The following is a 22355-nucleotide window of genomic DNA, read 5'->3' on the forward strand; positions in this document are numbered from 1 at the left end:
TTAACAAGCCTTCCAAAACTTCCAGGTAAGCTAGACGAGGATAGGTAACTTGTTCAAGGTCATTTAAGTGGAAAAGTCTATACTGGCTTTGTCCTCAACCCAGGTTGTAAAGCCTATATCCTTTCAGGGCACCATAGCTAGGGGGAAGCTCGTGGGAGGGGATTAAGTTAAGACTGGAGGGAACAAAGAGATCAGAAAAGCTATTCAGGGCGGCGAGTGAGGTGGGCCTTGAAGATGAACAGGCGATTGGGCAGCCTCATGTGAGGAAAAAGGGAGGCACTTTCGGCTCCGGAAGGAGTGAAGGCTACTGGCCGCCCTGCCAGTCCTCCGGGTTGACCAGTCAATCTAGGCTGAAAAATTGTCGTCTGGTGGGTCCCTTCCCCAACCCAACCCCCTCTTCTCCTTTGGGACTTTTCAGCGTTCACCAATTTCAGCGTTAGGCACCTGTATTTTCTCCTTTGCTGTGAAACTTGAAAAATCTCAAATGTTCTAAAAACGACCACTGAGTCCCTTGGACGACGGTGGGGGGTCCGACCGGCGCCCCTGACACAGCGCCCTCTCTCCCACCCCCTCAGCCAGGCCGCCACCCGCGGAGCGGCATGCGTCCCCGGGAAAGGGTGCTCCCCCGAGAGCAGGGTTTCCACCAGTGGGCGCCGCGGCCGGGAGGCCGGGCGGCCGGGCTGGGGTCGCCGCGGTGGCTGCGGGTCCGAAGCGGCCGTGGCGGGGCGGGGCGGGGCCGCGGCGGAGCGGGGCGGGGCCGCCGGCGCACCTGCCCGGCGCGGCCGGACTCGCGGCGGCTGCGCAGACGACGTGCTCCCCCCTCCCGTCCCGCCGTGTGTTTACGTGGAGACGAAGATGGCGGCGGTGGTGACGACGCGGCCTGTGCGGCCGAGGACGGTCAGCCAGTGAGCGCGCAGACTGGTTCCGCTCCGGGAGGGGCGAGCGCCCGGACCGGCCCTGCGCCCTGCGCCGCGGAGCTCGCGGTCCCACCCCCGTTGGAAGCGACCTTGCCTTTCCTTCCCCGACCCCCTGCCTGTGTTCCCCCAGCCTTCCCCGCAGAAGCTATGGAGGACGAAGAGAGACAGAAGAAGCTGGAGGCTGGCAAAGCCAAGGTGAGAGCCGGAGGCCGCCCGGCCTGCGCTGGGAGGCGGTGGCCGGGGAGGGCTGGGAGGGGTCCTGCGAGGCGGAGGCCTCAGCTCAGCAGCCCCGGCGCGCTGCCTGGGACGGAGGTGCTGCGGCGTCTGCCGTCGTCTTGCCCTCGTCCCCTTTTTCTAACTGAAAAAGCCTGGTGAGACACTACCTAGCGGTTATTTCCCTGATGACTGGGTGGTGTGGCTCCTTTCTCGTGAATGCCCAAATAAAACCTCTCTCTCTCTCTCTTTTTTTTTTTTTTACTGTATACGCTGATATAGCTTGCTTCTGAATCTCCAACCTTTGACTTGTTTTGAGGGAGTTTTCTGGGTTGTGCAGACATTGTGCTTTTCAGGGTGGGGATTTGGGGCTCTTCTTTATTCGGTTGGGGATTTGTACGCTCATCATCGGCTTGGCTTTCTTAGGTGGCACGCTGGCACTCTTGAGTGTGTGATTGGCCTATGACAGCTGTCTCAGTCGTGGCTTGAGTGTGCCACAAGTGCCAGCTGTGAACTTCGCTGTAGGGGCATTTTTAGAAGCATGGCTTTGTATGTTCGTGTTTGGAGGTCTTTGTCACGGCATGCGCCTTGTATTGTGTAGAATGTTACCGCAGTCTGCGAATGGAACTTCTGGGGACGAAAGGGTCCATATTCTTAGCATCACCTATAGAATTCTTGCTTTCTTGTCGAGTCCCTAATCTTATATGTGTGTATGAAAAGGACTATAAAGCAAACAATGGAAAAGGTTTTATTATTCAGTGGGTTTCATGAAAATTTTGACAGACGAAATATAAATTAAATAGAATATTTCTTTTTAAAATTACGTGCTTGAGCATATTTCTTGACTGGCCAAAAGGACCCTTTCCTCCCTATGATGAAATTACAGTTTATAGACTGTATGTTGTTTTATTAGAGATGATTGTTCACAGTCATACTTGCATCTCAGTTAAATTACAAATAGTTTAACTGTTTCTTTTCGTCTCCGTCTCCTCCCTCCAAATAAGCAAAATGAGACTGGGTCTGATTTGGGTAATCACTGAAGAACCACACTGCAGAGATACAATCGTAGATGCTTAACATAAGTTTCTTAAACTAATGTAAACATATAAACTAGCTCTGTATTATCTAAGGTCGAACCTTAAGTGTTTGTATCAGGTGGATTGTTATTTTAGGATCTACACACAGGGAAGGGAAATCAAGGCATCTTTAAGATCTCAAAGTTGCTTACAGTTCTGCAGTCTTGAGGATCTGAGCACATCTATAAATCCAAGAAAGTGGAGGAAAAGTGTGCACCTCCTTCCAAAAGCATTGAAGTTCTAGTTAGACGTTTTGTTTGTTTGCTTGTTACCTCAGTATTTTTACTATCTGCCTCCAGAAGTATCTCTCCTAAGTATGTATGAAGCAGTCCAAAAAACATAGTTTACTTTGGACAACACCTCTCATAACAGAGGATTTATTTAAATTGCTTTGGTTTGGCAAAAAAGAATTCTAGTTTCTTTGTGTGATTTCTGCCTATGGGATAAAAATCTTCTTCTTTTAACATTCACTTTCATGTGGAAGATTATCTTCTAGAATTGAGCTGAATTTTTCTAGTCAGAAAAAAATTCAAGACAGGTAAGGCAAGATATGTTTGCTGGAGCATTGGCACCAAAATATAAAAACACTGGGACAGTCTTCAAAGACAATGTTAGGAGAATCACTTTCTAAACTATATTATTTAAGTCTGATAGAATATTTTTCAGCCATTAAGGTTATGAAGACTGATAGGAACATGGACAGTAAGAACATGGACATCGAAAATAGTGTGTACATTAATTCTTTTGTATAAATGTATGCTTTTATGTTAGGACTTAAAACCTAGGACTTAAAACCTTTGGGTTGTGAGTGTAAGGTTGTTAAGCAAACCTGTGTCAAACTCCTGTTTTATACCAAGAGCTGGAAATACAGAGATGGTGACAGTCTGTTTTCTGAAGTTGCTCAAAGTTTAGCGGGACAGATACTGGGTAATAAGTATAGTGAGAGAGGTGGTATTATAGGATTTGTGGCAAATTGTTTCATTTGTTTAAATGTGTTAAATGTTGCTGCCTCATTTTTAAGACTATTTTACAAAGAAGGTTCTTGATATTGATACTTAATGCAGTCTAGCCTGATATCTATCAAATGGTAAGTATGCAGTAAATATTTGCCTAGTGAATGAATGAGCAGAATGACTATGAGCTGTTAACATGTGCTGCTTGACTAGCATGTTGTAATTTAATAACAGTAATTCAGAATTCTTGTCATTGGAAGTCTCATTGCTGGCATTAAAGATCACTTAAAATAACCATTTCTAAAACTTTATTAGATACTTGGTTCTCTAAATGTCTTGTTTGTTCATTGAATTTAAATACTGTATTTGCTAATCTGTAAAACCACAACTTGTAAATTTGCTTCTTGGTGTTTGGTAAACTATTCATTGAAAAACTACTTCCTTTCTGTATCTATAAATGATAATTTTTTAAATGACCTGTTGTGAATACAGTATAGTATACTTTATAAAATGTGTTATACCAACCAAAATTCGCAATGATAGGAGAATAAATTTGGTATGTGTGCTGTGCTTAGTCGCTCAGTCGTGTCCGACTTTTTGCGACCTCACAGACTGTAGCCCACCAGGCTCCTCTCTGTCCATGGGGATTCTCCAGGCAATAATACTGGAGTGGGCTGCCATGCCCTCCTCCAGGGGATCTTCCCAACCCAGGGATCAAACCCACGTCTCCCACATTGCAGGTGGATTCTGTACCATCTGAGCCACCAGGGAAGCCCAAATTTCCATATATGTAGCCATCAAAATAATTCTGCAGAAACGTTCTGATTTGGGAAAATGCCCACAAATAACACCAGATTGATAAAAATGTTACCAAAAAAAGTATATATACAATCTTTATATATGAAGACACCTGAAAAAAAAATGCACCAAGATTTAAATGATGGTTTTCTCTGGGTGGTGGGTTATAGGCAGTTTTAATTTCCTTTACACTTAGTATTTTCCAGATTCTCTGCAGTATATTTCTTTTATGACCAGTAAAAATGTTTAAATGCCATTTTTGAAAACAATAAAAGCTTATCAAATATAGTATGTTGAAGAGAATGTTATATTGTTTGATCATTATACAGAACAAGAAGATGAGCCCTAGGGTAAACTACAGTTCTTATTCCAGTGCTGTTTCCATTATGTATTTGGGATTCTCTATTATTAGACGTTTATATATCTCCCTTCTGGCTTTGTAGATCTCATGCTTTTTCTCTGTCGATTCTCATTGCCATGAGCATGCCTATCTCGGTGGCTCCGTCTCACCTGCGTCCTCCGCTAATGTGCTGATTTAGATTTGCTGTGACTAGCTTGAGGGGCTGGCTTGTAATAACCAAGCACTGGTGGAGCCTTGTGAACGCGCTGTATGACAGTTTCGTTCTTCTGCCACTTGTTGGTTTTTTCATTTGCTGTTGGGTCCTCAGTTACTTCCTCAGTACTGAGGTAGTAAGAAGCATGACCTGTGGAGACCTGAGACATTACTGCATTAAGTAAATATTTTCAGAACCAGGCTAACCTCATTGCAAGGAGCTAATAAGGACAGCGCTACACAGGCTGTCCTTGTGTTGATCCAGACTTCTAACTCCACTTTAAGTGACTTCAGTTTTTTCCAAGTAAAATTATCTACAATTTTATGGAAAAGAAAGTGTTGTAATATTAGCAAACAGAATTAGAGGACAGTTGTATATTTAGTATAAAATTACTTCTGCATATTCACAGAATGTATACTTTTTAACATTCTACTGGCAGAATTCTATAAAACCAAAGTTTTTATTAGCTATTCAGCATTTTATATAATTGGCATTGTTGAATAATTATAAAAATTTTTGCCTGTTGCATTCAGTAAGTAATAATTATATGATTGTTTAATGAGCATTTTCCATTTGAGAAATATTGCCAGCTCGATACAAAAAGGACAGTGCTCTCTGCAAGCTGTATATTAGGTTATTGGGACTCTTCAATCGTTAGTCATGGTGTATAATCATTCTTTGCATATTTCAGACACTCCCCTCCACCACTAAGAACATTGCTCTCCATCCCTGTTTCTTATATACTTTCTACTTTTTTATTCTTATCTGTGACATCACTTGCTTAGCTTTCAAAGTAGATGCTGCAGTTTGATACCTTCAACATTTGTAAGAGTGGTGCATTGTCTGCGATTTAAAAACCAACTCATGACCTTTAGTGTTTGTTGGAAGAAAAAAAGCAAGAAGTGATTTTTAGTTTATGAGCTTTAAAGAGAGAATATAGAGGAAAGAATGGGCAGAACAGGTTTCTCGAAGTTTATATTGAAGAGAGGTTTTGAAGGCTAATCCAGGGACATGGCAGGAACAGGGATAGAGCAGTGATTGGGTAAAAGAGCCTCAAGATCCGATGAAGAGACACTTGGTAAGGAGGTCTGTGGTGTCCTGTTAGTGAAACTGAAAGTTGAATAAGCTCATGAAAAACAGAAAGTGAAAAAGAGAGATTTATCCCAGTGACTGGGATATGACAAGATTAGAGCAAAAATTATTTTTAAACCAAACACCTTATTTTTATGTATAAGAAGTTTGTAGTAAGAATTAAACTATGACTGTAAAATATTTATCTGTTGTAGGCTACTGATTATTGAACTGTAAGTGAATTTCCTCTAATATGAAAGCTAGAAAAGGTTCTCATGGTAAATTGTTAAACGTTAAATGATGAGGAATGTTTTTCATATCTCAATTCAGTTCTACTGAAATTGAAATTGGATATCTTATTTCGTTAGTTAGCATCTCTTTAAAAACTTTAATTTGGAAAGCTTCAGAATTTTTCAAAGTTTATTTATAAACTTATAAAAGGGCTGTTTTGCATTTGGAGCTTCTGTATTTATATGCTGTTTGTTGTACAAGAAAAGACATTTATTTGCTTATTTGTTCAACCAACATTTTTGAACGCCTACGGCTGCAGCTATGGACTTTTACTTGGCAAGCAATTATTTAAATTATGATGAATTCTGTGCCTTATTGTCTGCAGGAAAAATCCTGTCACAGTCCATGACTCTCAACAGGTGTTCTGAAGAAAAAGTGTGTTAATGATTGAAAGCTTTTGAGTTCTTGTGGTGCTAGATATAAGAAGCTATGATTTTTCTTTTTTTTTTTAACTTGAGGTGGAAGTCATGTAAAAATTAACCATCTTAAAACAATACAGAGGCATTTAGTATGTACATAGTATTGTGCAACTACAACTTATGTCTAGTTCCAAAACATTTTTATCATCCCAGAATAAAGCCCTGTATCCATTAAGAAGATATTCTTCATTCCCTTCTTCCCCCAGCCTCTAGCAGCTACCAGTCTGCTTTCTATTTGAATAAGTTTACCTATTCTAGGTATTTCATATAAATGTAACCATACGATTTGACCCCTGGTACCTTTTTTTCACTTGGTGTAATGTTTTCAGTGTGCATCAGTATTGTATATATCAGTTTTTCATCTCCTTTTATGGCTAAATAATATTCTGTTGTATGTACATACCACATTTAGTTTATTTATTCATTGATGGGCATTTAAGTTGCTTCTACCTTTTGGCTATTGTGAAGAGTGCTTCTGTGAACATTCATATATGGTATTTGAGTCCCAGTTTTCATTTCCCTTGGGTATATACCTTAGTTCAGTTCAGTCACTCAGTCGTGTCCGACTCTTAGCGACCCCATGAATCGCAGCACGCCAGGCCTCCCTGTCCATCACCAACTCCTGGAGTTCACCCAAACTCATATCCGTTGAGTCGATGATGCCATCCAGCCATCTCATCCTCGGTCGTCCCCTTCTCCTCCTGCCCCCAATCCCTCCCAGCATCAGGGACTTTTCCAGTGAGTCAGCTCTTCACATGAGGTGGCCAAAGTATTGGAGTTCCAGCTTCAGCATCAGTCCTTCCAATGAACACCCAGGACTGATCTCCTTTAGGATGGACTGGTTGGATCTCCTTGCAGTCCAAGGGACTCTCAAGAGTCTTCTCCAACACCACAGTTCAAAAGCATCAATTCTTCGGCGCTCAGCTTTCTTCACAGTCCAACTCTCACATCCATACATGACCACTGGAAAAACCATAGCCTTGACTAGATGGACCTTTGTTGGCAAAGTAATGTCTCTGCTTTTGAATATGCTGTCTAGGTTGGTCATAACTTTCCTTCCAAGGAGTAAGTGTCTTTTAATTTCATGGCTGCAATCACCATCTGCAGTGATTTTGGAGCCCCCCAAAATAAAGTCTGACACTGTTTCCACTGTTTCCCCATCTATTTCCCATGAAGTGATGGGACCAGATGCCATGATCTTAGTTTTCTAAATGTTGAGCTTTAAGAGTAGAATTTCTGAATCATATGGTAATTCTGTGTTTTTGAGAAACCACCAAACTTTTTCCAGAGTGGCTATACCCATTCCCAACAGCAGTGTATGAGAGTTCTAATTTCTCCATATCTTCACCAACACTTATTGTTTTCTAGTTTTTAAAAATTATGGCTATTCTAGTGGGTGGGAGGCAGTATCTCATTTTGCTTTTGCTTTTTAATTTCCTAGTGACTAAGAATGTTGAACATCTTTTCATGTGCTTATTGCCCATTTGTCTGTCTTCTTTGAAGTGTCTGTGCATGTCCTTTGCCCATTTTTTAATAGGGCTGTTACCAGCTTCTTTTGCATAATACTACTATTACTTATATTTATGTTACATACAAGTTGTTATATACTGAGGGGGCGAAAGAGTGAGAAACGTGCACTCAGGCAGGTGATCTTCAGTAGGATTATCTCCCATTTTTTTTTTTTTTTTTTAGGCCTTCTGCTCTCTGCCAAAATTTAAACTGGTCCTTCCTTTCAGTTCTTGGTTTGACTAGAGCATGATGCTCAAGTTTGAATTCTGTGTAGGTCAATGAGTCATTTCGTTCTATGGCCAGCTGTTTAACAAGTCCATGCAGTCGGTCCAGGGGGCACTTGTTAGGTTTTTGGCTTGATCATTACCAATCCTTTTTCACTGTGGGAGAAAATAACCCAATCTTTAGTAGCAAAAAGACCTGCCATTTGCATATGTGAACACAATAGATCTGTACAGATATTTTACTAGCGTAAGACATTTTTGTTATCACAGTGACTCCCCTTTTACTTCTAGAGTTTTTGTGGCCATGGTCACCAGAATATCACTTAGGATACTTAAAGCTCATGGTTGATTTGCCCATGGGTTTAGTGCTTTTCAAAAACTTAGAATTGCTCCAGAAGTGATTTTGCCTAGGTTGTTTATTTAAATCTCTAGATTCTCTTGTACTATGAAAAATGCTTTTATTCCCTTTGTTCATGAACAGTGTGCTGTTTGTTTTCTGTTGCCACCAGGGTTATGATGCTTATTGTGGTTTGCTGTTCACTGAGATTCTTATGTGGTATAAAAGTTTCTCTGTAAGTCTAACTTTTTTTTCCTTTTAAGAAATCATATCTTAAAGCCCCTCCAGTCAGTTCTTTTCTTTTAAGACATCATTCATCAAAACCCCCAAATTATTATTTTTACCAATAAGAACTATATTAAACTTTAATATTCAAAATCCTCATCTATAAAGATTTGAACTTATAAATTGTGTTAATTGAATTAGGTTCTCCAGTTACAGAGCTTTGAACAACTAACTGGGTATAAGGTCAAGAATCTCTTTCCTTCTTTATATTGAGCACACAGAATTTGCAAACAAAATTCCTTGTTTACTAAGGATCACTCATTGTGGACTCTGATTAGACAGTATTTATTCCTCAGGGGTCTCACTTTTTCAAGTTGATATTGCATTACTGTTTCCCCAGGGAAAACAGGGGCAGGGACCAATTATAACTAAAAATATTTGCTGGGAATTTATAGGTTGGGGCTGGAAGTTACAGAAACCTTTCAAAGATAACTTAAAACATTGAGTATATTTTAATGTAAAACTATCTATGTTTGCCAAACTGATACTTAGTTTTTAATTTATATAAATTCCTCTCCTAATGAAAATATTAATAGATGTCTGGGCATTTTTATCCAGTGCACGTCCCTTTAACAAGAGAGCTCTCATTTAATGGAAATAAAAACAAAAAGAAATAAATAGGGTCTACTTAAACTCAAAAGGTTTTGCTGCTGCTGCTAAGTCACTTCAGTCGTGTCTGACTCTGTGGGACCCCAGAGACGGCAGCCCACCAGGCTCCCCCATCCCTGGGATTCTCCAGGCAAGAACACTGGAGTGGGTTGCCATTTCCTTCTCCAATGCGTGAAAGTGAAGTCGCTCAGTCGTGTCCGACTCTTAGCGACCCCATGGACTGCAGCCCACCAGGTTCCTCCGTCCATGGGATTTTCCAGGCAAGAGTACTAGAGTGGGGTGCCATTGCCTTCTCCAAGGGTTTTGCACAGCAAAGGAAATAAACAAAAAAACAACCCACAGATTGGGAGAAAATATTTGCAAATGATGTGACTGACAAGGGATTATTAGTCTCCAGAATTTACAAACAGCTCATGATGCTTGAGTGAGTGAGTGAAAGTCACTCAGTTGTGTCTGACTCTTTGCGACCCTATGGACTGTACAGTCCATGGAGTTCTCCAGGCCAGAATACTTGAGTGGGTAGCCATTCCCTTCTCCAGGGAATCTTCCCAACCCAGGGATCGAACTCAAGTCTCCCACATTGCAGGCAGATTCTTTACCAGCTGAGCCACCGGGAAAGCCCTCATGATCCTTAATAGCCCCAAAACAAACAACCCAATCAACAAATGGGTGGAAGACCTAAATAGACATTTCTCCAAAGAAGACATACAAATGGCCAAGAGATACATCAAAAGATGTTCAGGATCACTAATTATTAGAGAAATGTAAATCAAACTACAATGAGATATAAATCCACAAACAATAAATGCTGGAGAGGGTGTGAAGAGAAAGGGGCCCTCCTACAGTGTTGGTGGGTATGTAAATTGGTACAGCCACTATGGAGAACAGGATGGAGGTTCCTTAAAAAACTAAAAATAGAGCTACCATATGACCCTTCATGGCAAATAGATGGGGAAACAATGGAAACAGTGACAGACTTTATTTTAGTGACTGAAGCCATGAAATTAGAAGACACTTGCTCCTTGGAAGAAAAGTTATGACCAACCTAGACACCACATTAAAAAGCAGAGACATCACTTTGCCAACAAAGATCCATCTAGTCAAAGCTATGGTTTTCCCAGTAGTCATGTATGGATGTGAGAGTTGGACTGTAAAGAAAGCTGAGCGCTGAAGAATGGATGCCTTTGAACTGTGGTGTTGGAGAAGACTCTTGAGAGTCCCTTGGACTGCAAGGAGATCCAACCAGTCCATCCTAAAGGAGATCAGTCCTGGGTGTTCATTGGAAGGACTGATGTTGAAGCTGAAACTCCAATACTTTGGCCACCTGATGCGAAGAGCTGACTTTTGAGAAAACCCTGATGCTGGGAAGGATTGAAGGTGGGAGGAGAAGGGACGACAGAGGATGAGATGTTGGATGGCATCACCAACTCAATGGACATGAGTTTGAGTAAACTCCAGGAGTTTGTGATGGACAGGGAGGCCTGATGTGCTGCAGTCTGTAGGGCCGTAAATAGTTGGACATGAGTGAGTGACTGAACTGAATTGAACTGAAGTATCTGCAGAGAACACTGAGATGCAAACTATTTACAAAGCTAGGAGGTGATGATATCTGTGAAACTAAGGGAAGCATTTCAAGTAAGAAGTGGCCGCTTGTCAAAAATGAGAAATCAAGTGTGATGAAGACTTGAAAAGTAACCTTTACCTCTAGCAGTAGTTGGTCAGAAAGCGATATGAGTAATTCAGGTTATTGTGAGAAGGGGAGTGAATGTGAATCAGGAAACCATGGTGAATGTACCTACTTTTTCAAAGTTTTTTTTTTTTTGTAAAAAGCATCGTAATACTAGTGGTTATGAGCTTGGACTAGACCAGACAGTCTGGAATCAAATCTTGGCTCTGCAGTTTTTTATCTTTGTGACTTTATGCAAGTTACTTAACCTCTCAGTACTGCTGTTTCCCATCTGGAAAATAAGAACAGTGATATCAGCTGCGTTGGGGTTGTTGTGAGGATTCAACTTACACATATAAAGCTCTTAGAACATTGTCAAATTATAAGAAGTTTACAGGAAGTATTAGCCATCATCAACATCATCATTCTCATGCTGGAGCATAGCATGATGCTCCATACAGTTAATAGATGCTCTGTACAGTTAATAGATTAAACTGTATAGCAGAGAATTAGATTGGAGAAGTAGTCTGGGATCACATAATGAGGAGCCACATAAGTCAGCTGACAGAGTATGGATTTTACCCTAAAAATAGCCAAAAACTGTGAAAGAATGTGTATGTCACATGTTTAAGCTCTGAAGAGGTTATTCTTTTCCAGAAAATATTATATGCCGTGTTCAGGTGGGTATGCTGCCACCAGGTGGCAAGTGTCAATTATTGCTGTACAGGTGAAGCAGTAAAACCGCGCATGCGTGTGTGTGTACAGGTGAAGCAGTAAACTGTGTATTTTAATATGAAATATTAATTGATCCAAATGGCCAAATGTAAGCACCCTAATTCTAGCAGGGCACTTTGTTCCCCAAAACTGATCAGTTATGTGAAGGAGAGAAAAAGAGGGTAATTGAAAAGATAGATTTCAAAGAAAGCTAACACAGGTATAGTTGGGCCTCATGTGAAACTGAAAAGCCATTTGGAGTCAATGCATTCTGTCATACCTTATTTCACTCTCATAATATCTGACACCCTTCTCTTTGCAAATCAGCTTCCTCTCCTTGTACCTCAGTTTGTACAAGACAAAAAATTACAGGATGAATTCCCAGGTCTGTTCTATTCATTGGAATTGTTTTCCACAATCGACACTTAAAAGAAGAGGAAAAGAAACATTATTTAAATAGAGTAACCAGATCATGGAACAACAGACTGGTTCCAAATAGGAAAAGGAGTACGTCAAGGCTGTATATTGTCACCCTGCTTATTTAACTTATATGCAGAGTACATCATGAGAAACTCTGGGCTGGAAGAAGCACAAGTTGGAATCAAGATTGTCGGGAGAAATATCAATAACCTCAGATATGCGGATGACACCACCCTTGTGGCAGAAAGTGAAGAAGAACTAAAGGGCCTCTTGATGAAGGTGAAAGAGGAGAGTGAAAAAGTTGCCTTAAAGCTCAACATTTGGAAAACTAAGATCATGGCATCCAGTCCCATTACTTCATGGCAAATAGATGGGGAAACAGTGGAAATAGTGGCTGACTTTATTTTTCTGGGCTCCAAAATCATCGCAGATGGTGATTGCAGCCATGAAATTAAAAGACGCCTACTCCTTGGAAAGAAAGTTATGACCAACCTAGATAGCATATTCAAAAGCAGAGACATTACTTTGCCAACAAAGGTCCGTCTAGTCAAGGCTATGGTTTTTCCAGTAGTCATGTATGGATGTGAGAGTTGGACTATAAAGAAAGCTGAGCACAAAAGAATTGATGCTTTTGAACAGTGGTGTTGGAGAAGGACTGATGCTAAAGCTGAAAGTCCAATACTTTGGCCACCTGATGCGAAGAGCCGATTCATTTGAAAAGACCCGGATGCTGGGAAAGATTGAGGGCAGGAGAAGGGGACGACAGATGAGATGGTTGGATGGCATCACCGACTCAATCAACATGGGTTTGGGTGGACCCCGGGAGTTGGTGATGGACAGGGAGGCCTGGCGTGCTGCGGTTCATGGGGTTCCAAAGAGTTGGACATGACTGAGTGACTGAACTGAACTGAACCAGATCAATTCATAGAGTAAGCATCTAGCTTAGCGGTTCGCAGACTTTCCTGCACAGTAGAAGCATCTGGAAAGCTTAAGACAATTTCAAAGCCTAAGTCACACTCCATCCCCAAATCAGAAAATCTGGGATGTGAGCCAGGAGTCGCTATTTTATAAAGATCCTCAATATGCAATAAATTTTGGGTCCCACTTCACGTAGCTGCTTTGCGTGATTCTACAAAACTAATTTGATTATACATCGTGAACTCTTATATGCCAGCTACTTTACTTGGTGTGCAACTAAAGATGTGTGGATGATTTCATGTCAGAAGGAAAATCTGGCTTTGTTGATAGAGAACAAAAATATTTCAGTCTGCAACATGACTAGTAAGTTGATACATAAATGTACTTTGTGAGTGATTTTAGGGATATTTATTTGATTATTGCATCATGCACTGATTTTAAACTCCTTCAGTAAGATTCATCTCCTCCCTGTTACTTTCTAGACATCTTTTCTAACTCTTTGTTCTCTAATTCCAAGAGAAAAATCTCATCAACTGCCTCTTTTCTCATCAAATCAAGAGTAGGAGGATCAGCTGGGGTGTCCTGGGTGGTAGGATCTCTGAGCACTGGCCAGTTTCCTCAGCAGGAAATTCTGCATTCTTCAAAAGTACTTAAATATGGTTCACCTACAAAAGAATACATATAAAATATGTGAATAAGAAGATGATTTTTAAAAAACTACCTCTGTGCCTATCACCCAGTTTAAGGAATATGCACATTTAAATACTTCTGAAACCTTTCCCATCCTAATCTTACCCCCTCCCACCTCAGGTAATCATGGTTCTGAATTTTCTTTATTAGTGCCTTGTTTTTCTATACTACATATGTTTACTTCAACAGTGTATTAGTTTTTCTGTTTTTGAACTTAATGATATCATAAGCAGTCAGAGATTTTCTTTTTGTTCAGTATTGCACATACTATTCCATTATTAAGAATTTACCTCATTGAGCATTCTCATACCAGTGAGCATTTCGGTTGTTTGCAGTGTTTCTCACTGTTACAGACACTGGTGCTGTGTTAACTTGAGCTCGTTTTCTGAGACTTAGCGTGTGCCAGGGGCCTGGAGGTGTGCAGAGGTCATAACCCCATGGTCCTCAGGCCACAGAGAGTAGTGCCTGTTGAGGCAAAACCAAAGCCAGCTGGTGCTGGTGTGTTGGTTGTGCACCCGGTCTCATCACAGATGAGCTCTGACTTGTCCCTTGGAGCTGTTGGTGCGTACCGGATGCCTCACAAGGTGGGCCATGGAAGTGACCAGCTGTGGCAATTCTTTTATTTTTTTAAGTTGATATTTCCTACAAAAAATGTGCACATAAGAGAGATTAATAGTCCATTGTTGTTTTTCAGTCGCTGAGTCGTGTCTGACTTTTTGCGACCCCATGGACGGCAGCACGCCAGGCTCCCCTTCCTTGGTTATCTCCCTGAAAGTGAAAGTTGCTCAGTATCTGACCCCATGAACTATACAACCCATGGTATTCTCCAGGCCAGAATACTGGAGTTGGTAGCCTTTCCCTTCTCCAGGGGATCTTCCCAACACAGGGATAGAACCCAGGTCTCCCGTGTTGCAGGCAGATTCTTTACCAACTGAGCTATCAGGGAAGCCTCACTTTGCTCAGATTCATGCCCATTTAGTTGGTGACCATCTAACCATCTCATCCTCTGTCTCCCCCTTCTAGTTTTGCCCTCAGTCTTTCTCAGCATTAGGATCTTTTCCAGTGAGTCAGCTTTTCACATCAGGTGGCCAAAGTATTGGAGCTTTGGCTTCAGCAACAGTCCTTCCAGTGAAGATTCAGGACTAATTTCCTTTAAGATTAATTGGTTTGCTCTCCTTGCAGTCCAAGGGACTCTCAAGAGTCTTCTCCAACACCACAGTTCAAAAGCATCCATTCTTCAGCGCTCAGCTGAATGTAGAGTTTCAAGCCAGCTTTTTTACCCTCCTCAAAAGGCCCTTTAGTTTGTCTTTACTTTCCTGCCATGAGAGTGGTATCATTTGCATATCTGAGGTTGGTGATGTTTTTCCTGGCAATCTTGATTCCAGCTGTGCTTCATCCATTCTGGCATTTCCCATTATGTAATCTGCATAGTTAATAAGTTAAATAAGCAGAGTGACAGTATACAGCCTTGACATACTCCTTTCCTAATTTGAAACCAGTCCATTGTTCCATGTCCGATTCTAACTGTTGCTTCTTGACCTGCATACAGGTTTTTCAGGAGACAGGTCAGGTGGTCTGGTACTCTCATATCTTTAAGAATTTTCCACAGTTTGTTGTGATCCACACAGTCAAAGGCTTTAATGTAGTCCATGAAGTAGAAGTAGTAAATGTGTTTCTGGAACCGCCCTTGCTTTCTCCATGACCCAGCAAATGTTGGCAGTTTGATCTCTGGTTCCTCTGCCTCTTCAAAACCCAGCTTGTACATCTGGAAGTTCTTGTTTCACAAACTGCTGAAGCCTACCTTGAAGGATCGTGAACATAACCATGCTAGCTGTGATCCATGAAGGGGAATAGTCCATTACTTATGGTTTATAAATGAATAAACCTCAGATTATAACCTGGAATGTATTTATGCTGCTGAGCATGATAGCATCCATTACAGATATATCTTGTCTTAGAGATTCTCCTTTACATGAACTGCTATTTATGTCGGAGAAGGCAACGGCGCCCCACTCCAGTACTCTTGCCTGGAAAATCCCATGGACGGAGGAGCCTGGTGGGCTGCAGTCCATGGGGTCTCTAGAAGTCGGACACGACTGAGAGACTTCACTTTCACTTTTCACTTCCATGCATTGGAGAAGGAAATGGCAACCCACTCCAGTGTTCTTGCCTGGAGAATCCCAGGGATGGGGGAGCCTTGTGGGCTGCCGTCTCTGGGGTCGCACAGAGTCGGACACGACTGAAGTGACTTAGCATGCGTGCTATTTATGTATTTGTTTTTAATGAGATTAAACTTAGGTTGGGGCATAGTATTGTTCTTCTCTCCATTCAATGTTAGCAGTAAATGAGGTGACAGTGAAATAAAACAGAAGTAGGTGGCTCAGTTGGTAAAGAATCTGCCTGCAGTATAGGAGACCCGGGTTTGATCCCTGGGTCGGGAAGATCCCCAGGAGAAGGAAATGGCAACCCACTCCGTACTCTTGCCTGGAGAACCGCATGGACAGAGGAGCCTGGAGGGCTACGGTCCCTGGGGTCGCACAGGGTCGGAAACGACTGAGCGACTGAACCTCCACCGCCACCAGGTGGCATCTGAACAGCGATGTGTAACAGCCTGTCACTGTTAGGAGTCAGCTTGCAGGATGTTGTGAGGGTGTCTGGAGAGGCTGATGAAAGAGGTCATCAGGACACTGTAGTTCTGCCTTATTTCTGTCCTTTGGGATGAAATTTTTGGTAGATGTGTAATTGTATAATATCCATTTAAAAATAATGATATCAACATATGGGCCCAAAGTTTTAATAATGAATAGTCTTTACAGATCTTTGAGGGAGGAGGGGAGGCAGTGATAATCTTTAAAAAAGGAAACAATTACCCATACTCTAATTTGTTGCTGCTGTTGTTCAGTTGCTCAGCCATGTCCGACTCTTTGCGACCCCACGGACTGCAGCACACCAGCGTTCCCTGTCCATCACTAACTCCCAGAGCTTGCTCAAACTCATGTCCATCGAGTCGGTGATGCCATCCAGCCTTCTCAACTTCTGTTGCCCCCTTCTCCCACCTTCGATCTTTCCCAGCATCAGGGTCTTTTCCAATGAGTCATTTCTTCGCATCAGGTGGCCAAAGTATTGGAGCTTCAGCATCAGTCCTTCCAGTGAATATTCAGGGTTGATTGATTTCCTTTAGGGTTGACTGGTTTGATCTTCTTGCAGCCCAAGGGATTCTCAGGGGTCTTATCCAACACCCCAGTTCCAAACCGTCAGTTCTTCAGCGCTCAGCCTTCTTTATGGGCTAACTCTCACATCCTTACATGGCTACTGGAAAAACCATAGCTTTGACTGTATGGCCTTTGTGGGCAAAGTGATGTCTCTGCTTTTTAATACGCTGCCTAGGTTTGTCATAACTTTTCTTCCAAGGAGCAAACGTCTTTTAATTTCATGGCTGCAATCACTGTTATGCAGTGATTTTGGAGCCCAAGAAAATAAAAGTCTGTCATTGTTTCCCCATACTTTCATAACCTGTAAGTAATTACTGTTGACAGTTCGTTGATTCTGTTTCTGTGTATATTTTTAAACTTAACTTGTGTCATACTCTATATGTAATTTTGGCTTCTTTTCTCCCCTGACTTATGTTGAGAGCATTCTCTCACATTAAATTTTTTGGAAAACATTGTCTTTGTCAGCTGCATAATATTACTTGTATGATTGTACAGTAATGTAATCATGGACCTGATATATCAGTTTAGTTTTTTTTTTTTTAAGGAAGAAATCTAAAATTATTGCTATTGGTGCCTCTGTTTTGTAAAAAAAAAAAATTTTTTTTTTTTTGACTCAACAGGTGTTTATTGAGAACCTATGTATAAGCACTGTTCGAGACTTAGAGTAGCCTTTGATTTTGATGAAAATTCCTGCCCTCCGGGGGCTATCTTCTGGTTATTTGTTCTGTAGTAATAATGTGACATCATGTACTTCATATATATGAAGCCTAAACAGTTTTTTCATAATTTTATACACTTAGAAGTTTGATCTAAACTCTATAATGTAATCATTCCACTTTTTATTCTATATCTTTTTTTTCATTTGGGATCATTTAGTAATAAATACTGTTTATTGAATTGCTTTTTCAAGCAATGGTTTAAAAATCTTATTATAATGTAGAATTGTAGTTTTTCTCTTGTATAATTAAGGATAGTACAGGGAATAAGAAGAAAAAGAAACAATTGAAAAATGTTTTTCTAAAATAGGCACTAAAAACTGAAAGAAATTTTATTGATTGCCATATAGTTGATCTACAATATTAGTTTCAAGTGAACATCAGAGAGTCAATATCTTTATAGTCCACTCAAAGTTGTTATAAAGTACTGTGTATATCCCTTGTGCTGTGCAGCTCATCCTTGTGTCTTACTCACAGTGGTTGTACGTTTTTTATCCCCTACCCCTGTATCTTGTTCCTCTCCCCTCTGGTAACCACTCATTTGTTCTCTGTATCTGAGGCTGTTTCGGCTTTGTTATATTCACTGTTTGTTTTAGTTTTTAGATTCCACATAAAAGTGAGAGCCTAGGGTACTCATCTGTTTCTGACCTATTTCAGTAAGCGTAACACCCTCTAGTCCATGCATGTTGTTGCAGACGGCAGAAGTTCATATTTTTTGGCTCAGTCATAGTCCAGTGTGTGTGTGTGTGTGTGTGTGTGTGTGTGTGTGTGTGTGTGTGTGTGTGTGTGTGTACACCATTTTCTTTAGCCCGTCTTCTGCTGGTGGGCACATAGGTGGCTTCCATATATTGGCTGTTGTAAATAATGCTACTGAGAACATTGGGGTGCATGTGTGTTTTTGACATACATGCATTAGTGTGCATTAGTGTTTTTGTTTTCTTCGGATATATCACTTAGGAGTAGAATTGCTGTATCATATGGTAAAACTGAAAGAAATTTTAAGAGATCCTTCTATACTTCCTCTTTTTTGTAAATTGAAAAAGCTGAGTTCTCTTGAGGGTACGTGGCTTGTCCAGTATCACATAGCTAGCTTATCAGAGTCTTTATAGACACAACAGTCCAGTACTCTATTATATGTAGTCTGTATTCTTTTTGAAACATTACTTGCATTCAGAAAAGTATGTGGGCCTACTGTGTGGCAGACAGTGAAATATGGTAAAATGTGCAAAATTAAGATAACTTTTTAGGCTGCAGAATCTTTTTTCTTAGACACTAAAGTTTTCCTAAACTTGAAGAACAGTTCTGCATTGAATGAGGTTATAGGGTATAAATAAGCCTGTCGGCCCCATGAGCTGAAGGTCTGTGGTCTTCTTCACACCTGATTTCCTCAGGCCCGTTCGGCACTGTTATTTTCCAGCACTTTGTATCTTTGTGCTATTGTTGGGAAACGTTCTTCAGAGCATCTTTAGACTGTTGCCTTTGTCCTCTTTGCTTTCAGTTGCCCCACTTCAGCTCTACATACAAATTGTCTTTCGATCAACTGTGTTAATCTTCTTTTTGTTTTCATAGTTAAGCCCGTGGAGTTTTGTTGTAATAGCTTGTACAGCATGCTTATGCAACATTCATTAAGGAATATCACAAAGATTTAAAGACCGTTCGGACAAGTACAAATAGTCACTGTAATTAGAAATAATGATTTTAAAAGTTTTCTACAGTAAAAATATAGGAAGTAACTCTACTTACAGCTGTTTTTGAAAACTGGGGAAAGTTGGTAACATTTTTAAAACACTTTATAATCTTTTTGGGGTGTGTGTGTGTGTTTGTATTTTCCCCCTAGTGTTGTCAAAAAAGTATATGTTGTTTTGGTGATTTCATTTGTTCATGCCTTTAACCTCGTGTTCTAATTTTAATGTTGCTGTTTTTAATTGTTGCTGTTCATTTGCTAAATCGTGTCTGACTCTGCAACCCTAGGGACACTAGGCTCCTCTATCCTCCACTTTCTCCTGCAGCTTGCTCAAATTTTTGTTGATTGAGTTGGTGATGCTGTCTAACCATGTCATCCTCTGTCTCCCCTTCTCCTTGCGCCTTCAGTCTTTCCCAGCATCAGGATCTCTTCCAGTGAGTCAGCTCTTTGTGTCACGTGGCCCAAATATTGGAGTGTCAGCTTTAGCAGCAATTTTTCCAGTGAATATTCAGGGTTGATTTCTTTTAGGATGGATTGGTTTGATCTCCTTGCAGTCCAAGGGACTCCCAGCTCTTTTCCAGCACCACAATTCGAAAGCATCAATTCTTTGGCGCTCAGCCTTCTTTAGGGTCCAACTCTCATATCCATATATGACTACTGAAAAAGCCATAGCTTTGATTACATGGACCCTTGTCAGCAAAGTGATGTCTTTGCTTTTTAATATGCTGTATATGTTTGTCATAGCTTTCTTTCCAAGGAGCAGGCGTCTTAACTTCATGGCTGTAGTCAGCGTCCACAGTGATCTTGGAGCCCAAGAAAATAAAATCTGTCACTGCTTCCTCTTTCTCCCCCTTCTATTTGCCATGAAGTGGTGGGATCAGATGCCATGATATTAGTTTTTTGAATGTAGAGTTTCAAGCCAGCTTTTTCACCCTCCTCTTTCACCTTCATCAAGAGGCTCTTTAGTTCCTCTTAACTTCCTGCCATATGAGTGGTATCATCTGCATGTCTGAGGTTGTTGCTGTTTCTCCTGGTAGACTTGATTCCATCTTGTGATTCATCCAGCCTGGCATTTTGCGTGATGTGTTCTGCATATAAGTTAAATAAGCAGGGTGACAGTATACAACTTTACATTCATAGAATCATAGAAACAAAGAGAATTCCAGAAAAACATCTACTTCTGCTTCATTGACTACTCTAAAGCATTTGACTGTGTGGTTTACAACTGTGGAAAATTCTTAAAGAGTTGGGAATACCAGACCACCTTAACCTGTCTCCTGAAAAATCTGTATGCTAGTCAAGAAGCAGCAGTTGTTCATAGAACTAGACATGGAACAACTGACTGGTTCAAAATTGAGAAAGGAGTACAAAGCTGTATGTCACTTGCTTATTTTAAGTGTTTTTACATTTAATGACAAATGAAGGAAAAGAGTGAATGCATGTAATGCAAATTGGTTTTAATGGAAAGAATACTGAATTTGGAATCATATGTTTATGTTCTATTTTGCTCCTTACTCTTGGAGAAGTAAGTCATTTGTCCTCAAATCTCAGCTTTCACATTCTTTTCTCAGTAAGATATTTCATGACTCCTCCCTGCATTCCCATACAAATGAAGTTTTTTCTGTTTTAGATTTTCTTTAGTACTTAAGCTTTTTCTTCAAAACGCTTTCTGTCTCTTGAAATGATACATTTCTATATTTGTCTACATTTGCTTATTAGTTCTTCCTCCTTGGATTACAATTCAGGGGAGTCGGGCTTGTATCATTTCATCACTACCTCCTCTGCCTTTGGCACAGGGCAGACATGTGATAGGCAGTCCATAAATATTTTTTAAGTAAATGAACAACTCACTACTGTCTATCATATACCAAGTTATTTCCTTCACAGCTATAAAACTCTGCAACCTCACAGCTTACAGAGAGCCTTCTTTGAGAAAATCAGGACAAGACATGTTCCCATACTACCTTAGAGATATACAGGACTGTTGAGTGTACAAAATTGTACGCTAACTTTTCTCTTGTTTCTCACAACTCTGTGAGATATTAGGCTGCTGCTGCTGCTAAGTCGCTTCAGTTGTGTCTGACTCTGTGCGACCCCATGGACGGCAGCCCACCAGGCTCCTCTGTCCCTGGGATTCTCCAGGCGAGAACACTGGCCTAGACTAAAAGACCCTACAGTTAGGACTGTGTGTTTTGACTTATATCTGGCTTAGTGCCTCGCACATACATATCTGACAAAGACTCAAAAAATAAAACCAGTTCCAGTTAGTACTTTTTTTGAAGTGACATGTATAGAAACTTGGCATTTTTTTTAACAGCGTTTTAAAATCTCCTTGTTTTATTGAGAATATTCATTTATAAATAAAAATTGAGTTTATGGAATAAATTCTTAGTCATTTTTATTTAGTCGTTTATTCGTGTTCTGGTTAGGGTAAGACATTTGCCTGAGATCTGAATTAGTTTTGAAAGACAAGTGTATATGGACATAATCTCTTTCCAGTAAATCTTGCAGCTATTTCCATGCCTACATATGTTAACATTTTTATATTTGGCTTCCAAATGACAAACACAGATGGCTGTAGTCTGAATTTCAAGCATGTTTTGGAATAAATGTTTTTCCAGTAATATAAAGTGTATCATTTCACTATCAGATGATTAGCAATTAAATAGTTCCTGATTTTTGCTTATCTGCCATTTTTCAGGTTTAAGATAAAAAATAACTTTGATAACTATTTATGATGTGATCTTGTTTTCTTTCTCATGTTTTTACAAAACAGATGTTTTCCTAAAAGGCTGTTATGGGTATTATTATTCTGAGAATTTAATTTTGTTGTTTGTTTGGTTTTTCTATTTGTTTTGTTCGTGGAGTAGAGAGATTATTGTGAGAAGGAATATTTTATGTTTTAATTCATTGAATTACCACTTTGAATTCTGAGACCGTGGAACTTTTTTAGGTAGTGGGATCTTTATATCATCTTAGTTCTTAGGTTCTGTGGAACAGTGCTTAAAATGATTCCTCCATGTTAACTTTTGTGTAAGAAAAAATGCATTATCTTTTTTCCACTCATACAGCAGTGAAC

At 40.4% G+C, this 22355-nt stretch overlaps 1 protein-coding gene across 2 annotated transcripts in view; it reads left to right on the top strand.

Annotated features, from left to right (window-relative positions):
* Nucleotides 1–767: 767 nt before the first annotated feature.
* AKAP9 (A-kinase anchoring protein 9) overlaps nt 768–22355 on the top strand; it is a 161214-nt gene continuing 139626 nt past the window's right edge. For both annotated transcript variants that reach the window (XM_070787145.1, XM_070787147.1), the window contains exon 1: nt 768–1112. In XM_070787145.1, the coding sequence (XP_070643246.1) occupies nt 1065–1112 (48 nt within the window). In that variant the 5' untranslated portion in view covers nt 768–1064. The remainder of the gene's footprint in view (nt 1113–22355) is intronic.

This window comes from Bos indicus, chromosome 4 (assembly GCF_029378745.1).
Source record: "Bos indicus isolate NIAB-ARS_2022 breed Sahiwal x Tharparkar chromosome 4, NIAB-ARS_B.indTharparkar_mat_pri_1.0, whole genome shotgun sequence".
Taxonomy (NCBI): Eukaryota; Metazoa; Chordata; class Mammalia; order Artiodactyla; family Bovidae; genus Bos; species Bos indicus.